Source organism: Manduca sexta, chromosome 11, assembly GCF_014839805.1.
Source record: "Manduca sexta isolate Smith_Timp_Sample1 chromosome 11, JHU_Msex_v1.0, whole genome shotgun sequence".
Taxonomy (NCBI): domain Eukaryota; kingdom Metazoa; phylum Arthropoda; class Insecta; order Lepidoptera; family Sphingidae; genus Manduca; species Manduca sexta.
In genome coordinates, this window is record NC_051125.1 from 13,839,705 (window position 1) to 13,855,668 (window position 15,964).

The 15,964-nt window shown below is 36.8% G+C and overlaps 1 protein-coding gene and 1 pseudogene across 1 annotated transcript; one reads left to right on the forward strand and one right to left on the reverse strand.

Annotated features, from left to right (window-relative positions):
- Positions 1-15,964, forward strand: part of LOC119189026 — a 45,162-nt pseudogene that overhangs the window by 6,481 nt on the left and 22,717 nt on the right.
- Positions 9,260-15,922, reverse strand: LOC119189050 (the record flags this gene model as incomplete). Its single annotated transcript, XM_037437698.1, is given in 4 exon segments — positions 9,260-9,539; positions 9,953-10,063; positions 12,974-13,084; positions 15,336-15,922. Coding segments are annotated over 4 exon segments (945 nt in total), but the record flags the coding sequence as incomplete, so codon positions are not given.

The window sequence follows — 15,964 nt, forward strand, 5'->3', positions numbered from 1 at the left end:
CGCCACTGTAGTTCATAACATTCGATTAATTCCTATTGTCGATTAATAACTGGTGCTATGTCATATGTAAGAGTCCGCCTGGGTAGGTACCACCGCAATGTCTATATCTGCCGCCAAGCAGCAGTGTGTAGTCACTGTTGTGTTCCAGTTTAAAGGACATTGTAGCCAGTGTAACTACTGGACATAATGAGACTTAAGATCTCATGTGTCAGGATGGCGAGCGCAGTGGAATACTAAACAAAACTTCGTAATTCAAGGGGTTGGATGGTGTTTATACTGTTCTGAATTTCATCCAACAATGACACTGGCTACATTTGGAACATCAAGTTTTAATACCTTTATGAAACAAAAATACACAACGTTCAACCAATGCAAATGCATTAACTTAATGGCATAAGACGCAGCGAAAGCATAAGGTCAATGACATTAAGTACATTACATAAGTTGCGCGCTAAGTAGAGTTGCCGGTCTTGAGATAGAATAAAGATTAAATAAATGTTGATTAATGAGCAAAGTATAGTAGATATGTTTTAAACAGGTAAACTAGCAAAGGATAATGACAAAAAATATTTTTAAACTACCCCATAAGGTACTTTTTGTCTAGATACAAGTATTTGTATGTATATATTGTATAGTCTCTCGATATGATATTTGTATTGGCCCAGTTAGTGACTACGGTAAACAACGTGTTGAACCTACCATAGTGACCCACATAAGTGTATCGCGTTTTGGAATCAGCCTCTGTATATCCGGTTACAAAAACGCCGGCATAGTATAGCCAATTGGCGAGGGTAATCCTCTCTCGTCATTCGACAATACATGGACCCCACTTTACTTATCATCAGGTGCAGTGGGATCATTTAGTCGAGATTGTATGAAAAAAAAATACAGTCGAATTGAGAACCTCCCCTTTTTAAGTCGGTTAATAAAATAACACTGACCGACCGGCAGGCTTTTACATCGTACTATTAGTATATTAATTGTTAAAATATGAAATAACGAAATATATGTCATTCGCCTAATTGTGAATTAGTGTTTATAATTAGTAGCAGTTGCCAGAACATTGACCAAATCACTACAGGGCATTCGTTCAGATATAGGGTGGTAAGACTTAATAATTGATTGAACAGTTTGTTTAAAATATGTTCTGTAATTTGCCAGAATATTGAATCCGACCTCTTTCAACCCGCAAGCCAAGAGAACCTGTTGGATGACAATAAAATTAGATTAAATAATAGGCCCAGGTAGGCATCTGCATATACTCCCACCATGAATGCAGCGAGTTAACGATATTGAAATATAATATTACACACATTGTAACGATTAAATTATGCAAATATGGATTAATATACTTAGGATATGCAAAACAAACTTATATAAGGTTTGCATAAGATTCCTTTAAGAACATGTTTATTAATAAACAGTAAATAATATTTGTATCCGCGTATGTAAACGGACGTAGTTCATTTTATAAATGTGTATTAGCATTATAATTATAATGGTTATAGGCATTCTTTACAGCGTATGTCATAGGTTATATCTATAGAAATATTGAGTTGCTTACGAGAACTTAGTGTGTGTTGGAATGTAAATAAGTTAAGAATGATTCTAGATTCTTCGCCAACCTAGCTGCATGTATTTTATATCAGCCTGAGATGCTACAAAACACAGCGTAAATATAGTAACCTATACTTTTCTTAATTTACTGACAATTTCATATCTTGACCGATTAGCATGCTGGTTTATTGGTCTCTGATCAAAACATTGACGTATAATTAGCACTCAACAATAAGTTGAAAATTATTTCCTATGCCAGAGATAACATTCTGTCAACTGTGACATTATCGGAGTTTCTTCTGCTATCTCCTCTCTTAGTATGTTAATGCAATAGTTCATATGACACTAAATACAATTAAGTTTATACAGAGGCGGTCTTAAGAGGTAGCGAACAGGGCAACCATCCAGGGCTTGCGCTTGCAAGGGCGCAAAGAAAACATATTACCAGGGCAATTAGGTAACGGGTCTACAAAAGATCTGCTATCTAGAGCTACAAGTATATTGGAGCTTACATTGCTGTTTGTACAGCGGCTTGTCCTAGAATATCAGTCGTCGGTAGCCGGTACGGTGTGTTTTGCCTAATGTGTGCAGTGGGCCCTATTGTATCCATCAAAATATATCTTCCAAAAGCTAGCATAACTATAATTTGAATAAATTCAACTGTTTATTGTTAAAATTGAATTCGTAAAATCAAATCGTATCGATCTTGTAACCCAGTTATATAAAGTAGTTTAATGTTCATCCGATTTGCATCGCTTTCCGCGTGTTAGCTGGGTATAACCATTGATATTGCGAAAGAGTTCTTAGTCATCATATTCCGAATATTAATGTTTGTTGTAGCATGGTAACGTTATACGAGTACACAAAATAACGATTGATGAAAACGTTGCGTTATTCAGCAGACTAGTGAGAACCCAAATTTGTTTATGAGTTTTGAGATTATTGATGAGCGATCAAACAGCACACAATACGCCCTTTTATCTCCAGGGATAATCAGAAGTCTAACACATCTATAGAACATATCCAGCTGTGTTAAGATCCATGTATTAGGGCACGAGCTTTTACCATTCGCCGAGCACATATCTAGACTCTGAGGTGATGAGACTAGCAAATCCCAATATCCTTAACGCAATCCGGGATTGTATCTGATTTCTCAGCACGCTAGTTGTCAGTGCTATCTCGGTGGCGTAGTTTCATTGCGTGCACAGTACGGCTTCCGCTATGAGGACTCAGGTTCAAATCCCGGATCGGGCAATTTGATATTTTGTTTTCTTTTTAGTATTAACCTGGACTCTGAAATATGTGTCTGATATGGAAATAGGCTCGCCCCTACTACATGATGCAAAGGACCACAAACGGCTAAAAGTGGATATCCTAGTTGCACCTACCTCTTTCTCGGCTACTCCTTTGGGGATAATGGCGAGACATGTGTATTTTAGTTTACTTTTGCCCTTGGAACCGCTTCTTAAACTGGTTACAGCCTTAACGATTAATGTTACAAATATTTATTTTAATTCATTGTCAGTTTCTTCCTACACTGTAATAATTTGAGAGGCCAATCTTTCTTGTTCTTGTAATAAATATTGAGACTCCAAGGCATAGTATTAATTAGGGTAATCAGATTAAAATGTGTATTGCCAAGATTCTCAGAGGACAGAACCTTCTCATGAATTTTATGATTACAAATGTATCCTTCAAAAGTATTCATATTAATTTTAATGCTTTGCTTCCTAAAACAGTTGTAATTATGTCAGAGATTGTGCCTTTATTTCGACGACACTGACTGCTATGGCGCAGTGGGAGTGGAGCTGAGATACGATAGATCGCAGGTTCGTTTGTCACAAACCGAATGATGTGTCAATTTTTGATATTAGATTGTTTTTTTATGTGGGGTTTTTAACAATTTCTTTTAAAATAATGACTAACTAATAATTCTATATCCAAAGATATCTCCTCGTCTTTTGAGTGCGCCAATTTTTTATTACTGGTTATATTTTGAAAATTCTTCCACTAAGAGGAAAGGACATTAATTTTGCCACTAATTTTTATTTCAGGAATGAACTAACGGGCAGTAATTTGCCTTGTTTTACAAAGCGAGTGTTTGGAAACACGGAAATATAACACTTAAGAGACAATCATGTAAACACAATACTAGATAAATCACGAATTCATTATCAATCCTCAATTAAAGATAAATCTTTCTACCAGCCTAACCAACACTTCGAATCAATCGCACAAATCAAGAGTAAAAGTGATTGCGTAAGTAAACATACCGCTCAGTGTGTCCCGCGACAATTTACTGCTGGGGCATGCTCCGTGTCACTCACTCACTGTTCCCGACCACTCACGAATCCGCAGTTTGAAATTGTGCGAAATTTACAAGCGATTCGCGGGCACCGGGTGTTGTATCAGTCAGAGCGCGTCGACGCGTCAGGTGCGACTGAGCGAGCGGTGAGCAGGTGCTGCGCTCGTGGGGAAAAGGATCTCAGCTGACCCGCTTTTGGTAAAAGTCCTAGGGTGGGTGCGGTGGGTTTTGTTTAGGACTTGTTTTAGATTATGAGGTGGTTAATTGGGTTTATTTTTCGGTTCATGTTTGTGTAGTTAAGGTTTTTATATATTTATGTGCGATATAACGATTTAATTAAATTAGTTGTTGTTCTATTATTGTCTAAGATTGGTTTAAAAATTTTAATTTCAACCAATAGTTAGACGAAGTAAATAGTTTATATTTTTTTAGTAATAAATTGTTTATTTCTAGATGTGTTTTGATGGTGAAATTTATTAAAAATAGAGGGTGCTATTATTAAAAAATTTAAGTACTAAGTAGGTCATTAAAAATTTTACTCTTCAACAAAACGTGGTTTATTCATTTAATTTAAAAGTATTTGAGGCTATAATTATCGGTGTTCCTGTATTTATTCACTAGGGACATGTCGTTCAACATGTATGGCAGCATAGCCAGAGAGTGGGGCTAATTGATAATATGAAATTTGTCACATATTTATATGAATATTAAACAGTGTTGCCTCATGAATCTAGTTTTAGTTTAGACTAAAATTAGCAAATATTTTAAGATCATAGCAACCGGTATAGAATGTACAAAATTAACAAATATTTATATAATACAAAATTTCTCTCAACATAACGTCGGCACACGCCGGTGACGCAACGCGGACGCGGCAATTACCGGAGAAAACTCGTTCCGGACGCCGGACGAGTCACCGGACATCGACCGGACGCACCGGACATAGCCCACCATGACTTGGTCTCCGGTGCCAAGGGTAATGGTACGAGGGAAACATGAGCGTGACGTCAAACGTAGTTATAATGTGAGAATTTGAGTTATGTTCCATTGAATAATTCAGATTTAAAGGTACCGCCTTGTGGACTGAATGACGTCACAAATGTATACTATATTTTTAAAAAGGTTAGCTATAAAAGAGTTGCACCTACACAAAATGTGACTAAACTCCTTTAACAATATAGTAAAATTTTCTATAATTTAATGGAATTTAGTGTACATCCGTTCATTCAATAATTACGTAGGTTTCCAGTTTAACTTATGTAGTAAATGGCCGGTAACATTATCTAAGGCGGCGGTCGCTTTCAAACACCCGCTTTCGATGTACCGACGCCGGTGTTGGTTACATTAACTTCACTTTTCTTGCAAATGGTACATGTCATACGTTATTATATTAATGGTCGAGTGGAATATCCGGGGTTGTTATTACTGATGGATATAGAATGGACTGGGCTTTCTAGAAACAGAGATCGTGCTGCCACAAAAGAAAAGGGTATTGATTGCATATTTCCTTTTTCTACACAGTGGTAAATTTTGTGAGGGAATATCAGTTCATATTTTTATGGCTATGTTTATTTTTATAGAGGTATTCAGTATTTATTTAAAAGCCTTGCATGTTTATAAAGGTATCCAGTGTTTATTTCTTCAAGATCATTAATTAATTTATAGATTGCATCGAACAATTTGATGACGAATGATCACTGCCGCCTTTGAATTCATAGCTATTTTTACACAGTGTATATAAGATAATCTAATGGAAAAGAAATGTGGGTTGTGATTTATTGGCACTGACAACCATAACCAGGAATTGTATAAAAGTTTCATCAAGTTATGTCAAATCTCATAAAAAGTAAAGAAAGCATGCCGCTAGCAAGCATGATGACAAGACCATTCGTAAGTGCAATTCACATCAGCGATCAAAGTGCGTACTTCCATTTTATAACGTATTGTTTGTTTTTTTTGTAACTGACAAATTTTAGTAGGGTTGACACTTTAACCAATGTTTTTTACTTTTTTTATTCGACCAGAACGGAAAAGGTAATTTAAAATGTGACTGAGTATGCATTCAAATGTATAAAAGTGAGTCAGCATTTCATTAACAATTTGTGAGTCTTATACCTGTACATTGTCTTGGATGTTAATTCATTAGGATTTCCATATGATAAAGCGATTTGCATTCCATCCGATTTTATTAAAACAAATGAAACATTTGTAAACTTTAATGTCCTTCACTATAACCACTTTATTTTGACAGAAAAAGGTAGAGGTTCATTTGACTTCTTATCTACCGCTCAAGCCTTTTAACAGAGGTGCCACTCAAGCCTTTTAACAAAGGTGTAAGAATTTGGATGTGTCATGAGAGCCACACTTTTTGAGGACGTCGGGAATGGTTTTAAGCCTTTTAAAAGGCCTTTCATGATAAAAAATACTATAGTGAAATGAGCTGGGAAGAAACGTGATGGTACCATTTGAATACTGTATCTCGATTTTTAACAAAAATAATACGGCGTCGGTAATGAGTGGTAGAATATAATATGGAAATTATGTGGAAGTATTTAACATAATTTTGCCGAGAGTGCTCAGCATGATTGGACAGGTTTGATTACCTATCCAGTAACAGCTTGTAGTAGTCTCAGAAAACGAAAGTGAAAATGGAGCTTTGCTACGTTGTCAAGATCAATGAGATCTGGACTCCATATTCAAAATTCCTACTTTTCTTTCAAGATGTGCGACGAATCTAAAATGTCTCTGCACGTCCATTGCCGGTGGTATTTACCATCAGGAGCCCGTCAAATGCGCCAAAAGATTTTTTTTACAGGGTCCTCCTCTGAGTCCTCTGCACCTAATAGTAATCAGAGTAGGGTCCAAATTGATGAACATTGAATATTCCCGGCCAGTCGACGCAATTGGGTTGACAAGATATATCCGGATAGGTCCGGGAACGCAACCCGGAACGTGGTTTACAACTTTTGTATGCTGGTCGCTATCCGGGCAAATACAAAATATAATATCCGACTGCCAGAAATGATCAGTATCATCAGTCTTTCCCCGGTTCGCTGGTGTTACGTAAAGATGGCTCTCTTCTACAGCTATCAGCCCATCTGCTCTATTGTACCGGCATTCTTATGTGTCATCCACGAAAGTGGACGCTTTGTATTTATCGAAAGTGTTTTTAACCGGTGTTACTTGAATGGTAGAGTGCTTTGTTGTTCGCGATAGCTGTGATATTAGAAGGTGCGGGTTCAATTGCCGTAGAGATGAGGTCCGGTATTTGTGTCTGGTTTTGTGTAACAGGACTGAATGTTGGTAACAGTGGAGTTGTTAGTGTGGGATCGAAAATTAAGTTTTTATTTCTCTCAAAGATCAAGTTCTAAATATAAAAAGCTTTATTTGTAAATTTCTTGCAGTAGTCTGTGTCTTATAGTTAACAACTGAAGCAATAATAACCATTCTGCTAGTCTAAAGTTGAGTGTGTTGGCACGTACACATACATGGCCCACCATACATGCTTTTATTTTTTTGTGTCTTTTTGCAAAAATATACGACAATTTTTTCGTACACTTATAATTAATTTTATACTCTTATATCATGATATTTTATAGCTATTAAATCAAAGGATTTTCTTTATATTTTTTCATGACACGATTTTATAAAGATTTTAAAATTCAATGATTCAATCGTTCCGTTACATTATTTTCACTTATCTCGCGACGGCTACTGGATACTCCGCGGTGGGTTGTGGTAGCTCGTTTATGTCTTGTGGCCGGCGGTATTATATTGTTTTGGCCGCAACATTACTCTCTACGTTTTCTACTCTTGTACAATAAACATATGCGGTTTTTAATACCATTTTAAACAAGAATCATAGACAGTAATCATTGCTGCTATTACTTGAAACCTTATCTAACTTAGACCTTACAATACTATATCATAATTCAAGTGCTCATCTATAGTGCTTTATGTTAATTAGTGAGGAACATTGCGTCTCGCAGCGGTCACTAGAAATCTTTTACTTAGATATAGAATGGCTTTATTTTTACTTAGATATAGGTATCTTACTGGTGGCAGGTATCTCATATGTGAGAAACCACCTGTGTAGGTATCACCACAATGTTCATTTCTGCCACCAAGCAGCAGTGTGTAGTCACTGTTGTGTTCCGGTTTGAAGGACATCGTAGTCAGTGTAACCACTGGACATAATAAGACTTAACATCTATGTGTCAGGATGGCGAGCGCAGTGGAATACCAAACAATATTGATTTGTAATTCAAGGTATTGGATAATGTTTCTACTGTTTATGGGCATACGTATCGCTTACCATTAGGCGAACGGCAAACTAATCTCGACATTCAAAGCAGAAAAAAACTTTTATTTTTATTTTCTATAACCGGCTTTATAGTCAAATGCCCGAACATGGATCATTTATAAATGAAACAATCAGCTCGGCGCAGGGTTTGAACCGACGGTCTCATGTTTCGCTTTTCATCACGAAGGCTTGTATTATATAATATACGTCTGTTAATAACTTGCTAACAAAGGGTCCATATTGAGTGAAGTGTGTTTTTCCTGTTGCCACATTTAATCGAATGACTAAGAGATTGTTCGTTATTTTGTTGTTCCTATTGATGGTTGCGGGCCGCGGCACGTTGTATAATTGCAGGAAAAAGTTGTAATGTAAAGCAATGAAAAGATAGACATTTTGTATAATGTATTATGTAAAGTAATAATTATTAGTCATAAAAATAATCATTAACTGAAACAAGTTTTTAATTAAATTTGGTGCATTTTAGAGTTACAAACCTACAACTTTTACGCTAAGATCTTATTGAGGTTGTAATATTAGGAATTCTAACTACTAAATACTCTTGACAAGTAAGGCAGTATAAAATTGTTAGTTTTCCATTCAATAAAATATACTAGTGTCCTACGATTAGATTTTTTGGCTAATAAATTCTTTCTCTCTAACTCTCAACTGTGTATTACTTACGTCTCTGCTTACTCATTCGTAGATGATAGCGTAAACCTAATATATATAATCAAGTTACACTATGGAGATACTTATTTCGCTTACGCATTTCCACCTGTAATGTCTTTTGATATCGACCAGTTATTGCAAATGTGCGTAAATAATAAATAGCTTTCCATTAATATAGCTAAATCACGTCCTATTGAGGAAACATATCGCGGGACATGGGAAAGTACGGAGTTACATACAAATTAAAAAGTGAATAAGCGAAAAGAAAAAGGTAATTATAAAATGATACATCGATATTAATATCATATTAAAGTTGTATGTATCTAAATGGATATTTACATACATTTATTTTCTGAAAACAGGCTCTATCACACTGCTCTTCATAAAAATCATATCCAGCCAAGGAGATCTACAGTCGAAAATAATCATCAAAAAATTAAACAAATATATTATAATAAAATCACGTCTTGTTTATAACAAAGAATAATGAACTTAGAAATACTAAAAACAAGTCTTATAATCCCCCTTCCCACTCAAGACATGATAATTTAAAAGTGACGCATTTGGCGCTAAGTGATTCTTCTAGCTCCATGGTCTTCTCCAGTCTTGCGTCGCGTGAGGATCCAGTGCAGCAATCTCCACAGAGCCTGCGTGTCCTCACAGTAGATCTTGTAGCAGTGCTTGCGTTTGCCTTTCTGAGATGGACTAGAAAATAGCGCACAATGAATAAATGTGAAGTACTAGTCGTTGACTGCCATCTTTGAAAGGGGGGATATACTATAGAAAAATAGCTGCTGCAGCTGATGTAAAGGAGGACAGCGTTTGTATTTTGAGGAAAACGATTAAGAAGTCGGGCTGTATAATGACGAAAACCATATGCTTTCATGCGCCGAATGTCACCTCAAGGTTTCTAGTCGGTATGCCGAACTGATATTATATAGCTTAGTTTAACACAATATACTTTACATTATGTGCCTGACGGCTGAGAAAAATTATCCCAGATCATGTCTGCTGAATGCTGATAGTTTGACGAGTTATAAAATCAACATTCTTCAAGCTGATTAGCAAACTAATAATGCGGAGAAAATATAGTAAAATTATATGATGGTAGTGAGTACCTGTAATTCGCGTCTGATTGGAGTTCGCAGAGCAGTCGCCGCCGACAACGCTCGCTTATGGGCGGCACGTCTGGCACGCTGTCCGACCGACGGTACGAGTTCGATGCCTGTCTGGGGAAGTATAAAAGACAATCTATATTTATAGATGCGAAATTCTCTATTACTCTTTCACAGCTGAACTTTTGAACCGATTTTAATTATATTTAGTATGATGATAGTTTGTGACCCTGGGATGGACATAGGCTACTTTTATCCCGGGAAAATATAAAGTGGGACTTTTATTCCGGAAAACTATCTTTTTCACGTAGGCAAAGGCGCAAGCAAAAGTTAGTATAAAATAAATACTCAAGGTATTATGTAGATACAGTGTCTCGCAAATCAGGACACAAGCTTGTCATGCAGGAGAGGTATCTCTTATTTAATGAAATGAAATGAAATGAAATGATTTATTTGAATCTGTAAAATGTTATACATTATTTAGATTCCGTCAATATTAACTCTACCACCAGTTCGGAAAGCAGTTTTCACCAGAGAAGAACGGGCAAGAAACTCTGGTGTTGCTCTTTTCAATCAGTTTAGGGTAAAGACTACAGTACATGATAAAGTAAGAAGAAAAAAACAAAAAAGTTTAGAGCAGTTCATTTATAGGCTCGTGAAATAAGGAATAAATTAATTATTTTTTTTATATGACTGCACAACCCTCTCAGGAATCATGAAATTTCTCTATTATCCTTATATTCATGTAAGCGAAATGGGCAGAACAGTCCACACAAGCAGCATCCGTTCACGAGTATGACGCATGTGTCAGCCATCGGCCTCCTCAACCATATTGTAGGGAAGTGTAGTAAGTAAGTAAGTGTAAGTGTAAATGTAGTAATATATTTTTATTCGGAGTTGTATTGTAGAATCGTCTCTTCGTAACACACCTAACGGAATTGAGGACGGTAATAGCTATTTTCTAAACAATTTATTCGATCCAAAGCAATGTAGATGGCGATGTCACACCTGCGATATTATACGCCTTACATACAAACAGATATATTTTCTGACTTGTGTAAGCGTAATGCAGGGTTATCAAACGATTGGTTCATTTGACAATACCTAGCACAAAATAAAAAGAATTCGCAGGAAAAGTTGACAGCCCTATACTCGTGTGCGGACTTCCGATATTAAGCATGTTAACATGTGCTATTTGCATGCAGTTGGTGAATCTGAAGGTAACACAGAATGCTGTTGTAACGAGAAGTAGACGCAAGTGAACTGTAAAGTCTATTCAGTTTTTTCTGGTCTCTACTGTGCCTGTGTTTAACTGCATCTCTATCGTGAGTCTTGTATGCTGATATATCAATGATATTATGAACACACAAACTGACACACAACTTTGCTTACACTGTTTTTTGGAGACAGCAATAATAATAATATCAGCCCTGTATACTGACCCACTGCTGGGCACGGTCCTCCTTTACTACTGAGAGGGATTAGGCTTTAATCCACCAGGCAGGCACGCCGCTTTTTAGCAATAACAATAGACTCTACATATACCCATATGTAAAACAATGCCTCAGATGACAGCTTAATGTAATTTATGAATTTCGGCTACAGAAGTGATTTTCGTGTTGCATGTCGCATTATAGACAGCGGCTAAGATTTACCGCAGTGTAATGTGTGGATAATTTTACTACAGCGTACATTATTGTAATTGCGTGAATGCAAATGGCGTGCGAGTAAACATGCGCTTTCCGGCGTCCGCGGGCCACCTCTATAACATTAACTGAATTTACACCGATGTACTAACGCTAGAATAGACATTATATTATATAACGGTTTTTTCTGAAGACAATTTGTTTTACGAGGCACATTTTGTCGATATAGCATTCATGGGATTAAGCAGAGGGTACCTACGTATATATTTTTTTTCGTCATGTATGTATTAATTAGATTAAAATATTAAACACAGGAATAGAGAATACTTGCGCATACCGTCAATAGCTAAAACAATAAGAAATGTATAATTGTAAAATGTAGGTAGATATTGTAACGTAGACTTTTCGGATAATTAACAACTCAGTCCACCTCGAGACTATTAAGACTGCAAAGTCTTCAAAACATCGGGAGAGAATTATAATATAAAAAACAAAATTCGTAAAAATAGTTTTATATCAATGTCTAACATTCGCGTACCCATAAGAAATCATTATTAATAATATAATAATTGGCGCAAATAACAACCGGGGCAAATAATATATCTCTAAACAAAAATGATCAATAATTCTATCGCTAGGATATGTCATTCCCATACATAATTTTGTGTTAAACGATTGTAAAAAGGCATTTTGTCTACGCCCCTGAAGAGCGTTCGCTAGACGCTTCCATCCGCCGTACCTCGTGGTCGCCGCCGACGTTCCCCGGCTGACAAATTGGCCGAGTTAAATAACGTACGTGTATTTTATACAAGGAAATAAAATTAGCTCTCATTCCGGTTCAACGTAGTTTTTTTACTTTTATAATATAGTAATGTCGCAACAATCTGCCTTTATGGTAAATAATTATGATACTGTTTAATGTAACAAAAAATTCTGATGAAACATAAAACAAAAATGTTTTACTTTCAGTGAATGTGCTGTTGGGTAATCGCGAGAAACTTTTGACTTTGTCACCTTTCAACCGATTGCGAAAAAGGGTGTTTTAATTCAACACTTATTGTACTTTCTACCAAGGGGATGGTGGTAGGGCATATTTGCCCGTATAGTGACCACCTTATATAAGGTGTTTAAACCCGCCATACCGGGCCACATAATTACGTCGCGTTCCGGGACGACCCTGAGTATAGCCGGTTCCAACAGGCCGGCATAATTGTGTCGGTCAATCTCTCGTCACTCGACGTTCTATGGAATCCCACTCCACTTACCATCAGATGCAGTCACTTTGTCGTACCAATGTAAAAATAATAAAAAAAGTATTCAAGATAAGTGTGCAGACGTTATTGACATTAGGCCAATAAATACGGCTTATTTTACTTACTGAGTGTCGGTGTTATGAATGGTGATGACACTGGGGGTGAGCGCTGAGATTATCAGCCCCACGGGGAGGAAAGCGGTGATGATCTGCAGCAAATGTTTCAGCGGGCTCATCCTGGAATCATATATATGGAGTTAGTCTCTGAGGTGCTGCACGGCGGTGTAAGACTATCGCCTATCCATACAGCTCGGGTAATCTTGGATAGGTACCGTATACGGGAAAAGATGGGAAACGGGAAAGGAAGGGAGATTTGAACTTCTTTTAATTTTACCAACCTTACGCATTGCAGCAGTTAAGCTTCACGCCAGTTTTTCGAAATTAGTCGTAGTGGTGGTGATATTGGGTTTTTCTGTATAGTATCAGCCCGGTGTATTGTATTTATGCCTGATATGGCGAGAGACTAGTTCACGTCACATTGTTTGACGGAACACACATGGCAAATAGTGGATGCCTGGTTGTGCTACTGCCTAACTCTTTGGGGATAAACGCGTGATGTGCGTTTAGTGGTACTAAGCACTAACCTTTCGTCGCTATGGCCCTTCCATTCGTCAACAGCAAGAATGGGGTCTACTGGTGTGGTATGCAGTTACTTGAACCGAGATTTACTTTCCTGTTGCTATGTAAGATCAGGTATCTACCACAAATGATTTAAATTAAAGTTTAAGCAATATTGCAAGAATGAAAACCGACTCTAGAATCATTAGCTGTAGAAAATGTGTTAAACATAATTAATTTCATGTTAGTTTCGGCGCGAAAATATGTAAATCTAATGTTTACGACACAAATATATATTATAATTTATTTATAAGCCATTAACGATTATGACATAGAATGTTGAATTTTCTAATAAATTCCGTTTATCTAATAAAAACACGGGCGTGGTTTGGAGGGACATCTTATCGTTTAGTTGCATAAAAGAGTTTATGTATACAGTACACATATAGATGCACTTACGTCTTTCATTTATAAAGATGAGGCGCAACTGGTGCAACCAAATTTCCCTATTTGTATTCCGTCCCATAACGAGCACCTTTAGAATTACAACGACCCGAGTGCAAAAAACTGTTAAATTGACTTTATAATCCACAACATTTGAAAAGTGACAAACTATCGAATGCAACATCGACTTTCATGTAAAACTACATGTGATAGAGGATTGTCGACATATCAGGCCCAAATTCCAAACTCCCGTCTGTCATTGAGCCGAAAACCACAATATCACTTTGCCTGACCCGAGATTTGACCCCAGATTTCAAAGCGGTAGTCATACCGCACAGTAATATAATTATGCCATCGAAGCAGCCATAATTCAGGCAATCAAATACATATGTATTTTTATAACAATGAATAACAAGCTGACGACCAACTCTCAACTATACTTGTATATAGTGTATACTGAACATAAACAAACAATACCGATTATATTTAGAGTCTCGGATATAAGTGACCAATCATTTAGTAAACGTGTATGCAGTGGCGAGGTAGATCAGTTTTTATTATAATAATCAATCAAATTCTTCTCCTGAGAATCGATTTCACTATCAAACGCTCGCCTCCGTTTATCTTAACGCATCAGTGAGGTGATCTATAATGTTGTGACACATATGTCTGTCTGTGTGTTGTGTGTGAGCAATATTAGATATTATCGGTGCTATTCGTTTTAGAGTTCCGCATTGGCTTAGAAAGTAATGACTTTACATATTTGCTCGTTTCTCATATTATAGACAGCAAGAGTTTTATCGTGTGAGATTGAGTTAATATATTGAGTCGGCAGGTGCGAAGGAGTTTTTCAAAAGAATTTCCTTTTAGAAGGTTTGGAAATATCAGCGCTTGCTTGTTGATTAGCATATTTTCCCAGGCGGTTGTTACGGCAGTGTATTGACGGTAACAATAATTTGTTTTCGTCGAAAATAAGAAGAGATACAGGATTGATAGGGAGATTCATACAATCAGAGTTAACTTTCCTCTTTGTTAAAAGAAGTAATTTATAAATTATATTCGTAACTACATATTTAAATCTGACAACTACCTACAGAACCATAATCGTTACATAGATATCCTCTTGACATGCAAATCATAAGCCTAATAAAACGCATCCGGTTTGCGGTGAAAGGAAAGACGTATCAAACGACACGCGGTTATCTGCACATAATCAATACATTATGGCTACTTCCACTATCATTTTTATAGTCTTGACTACCTTGTCTATAGTTTTATCATGAGATGAGCAGGTTGCTGAGTTTGTTGCTTATATATCTGTGTCTACGAGTAAAAATTATCCAAAGTGAATTCGAAAATAAAAATATATTCTTAATCAAAAGACGCACTAAATAAATCTTTGTTGTAATAAACAAAACAAACTTACCTCTTCTTATGACTTTCCATCACGTCTCCATTAACATTCCAATTATAATCTCCAGTGCTTATAACTCCTGCTTCCTCCTTGAAAGGATCAGTTAGTTTGTAAAGTCCGCCTGCAGGCACTTCAGATACAGAAGATACGCCATATGATCCTGGTTTTCCACGGGTCTCATGGAATCCAGGAACCGTAGGATGATTATGGAACCCAGCATAGCCGTGGTTGCTAGGATTTTCATGACCTATAAAACTATGTATTTCGGGGCTTCCATGGATTTTGTACCCAGAATTGCCATTATATCCATATATCTCTGAGCTTCCATAGCCCTCAGGAATTTTATAGAAGCCAGAGTTTCCATTCAACCCAGGGTGTCCATTGGTCTCAGAGCTTCCGGGATACTCGGGAACGTTATACACCTCAGAGTTTCCATTTTTAATAGGGAATCCGTTGACCTCAGAACTGCCATAATTACCAGGGACAGTTACCGGTACCTCTGCTGTGGGTTTGGACTCTAAAATGTCAGGTGACCAGTCTTTGGCCTTCGTGTAAATGGGTTTTTCAAATATGTATGGAAATTTTGTGAACCCTGGAGGGACTTCATGAAGCGATTCTGTAGGTAGTTCTTTTTGTGTTAT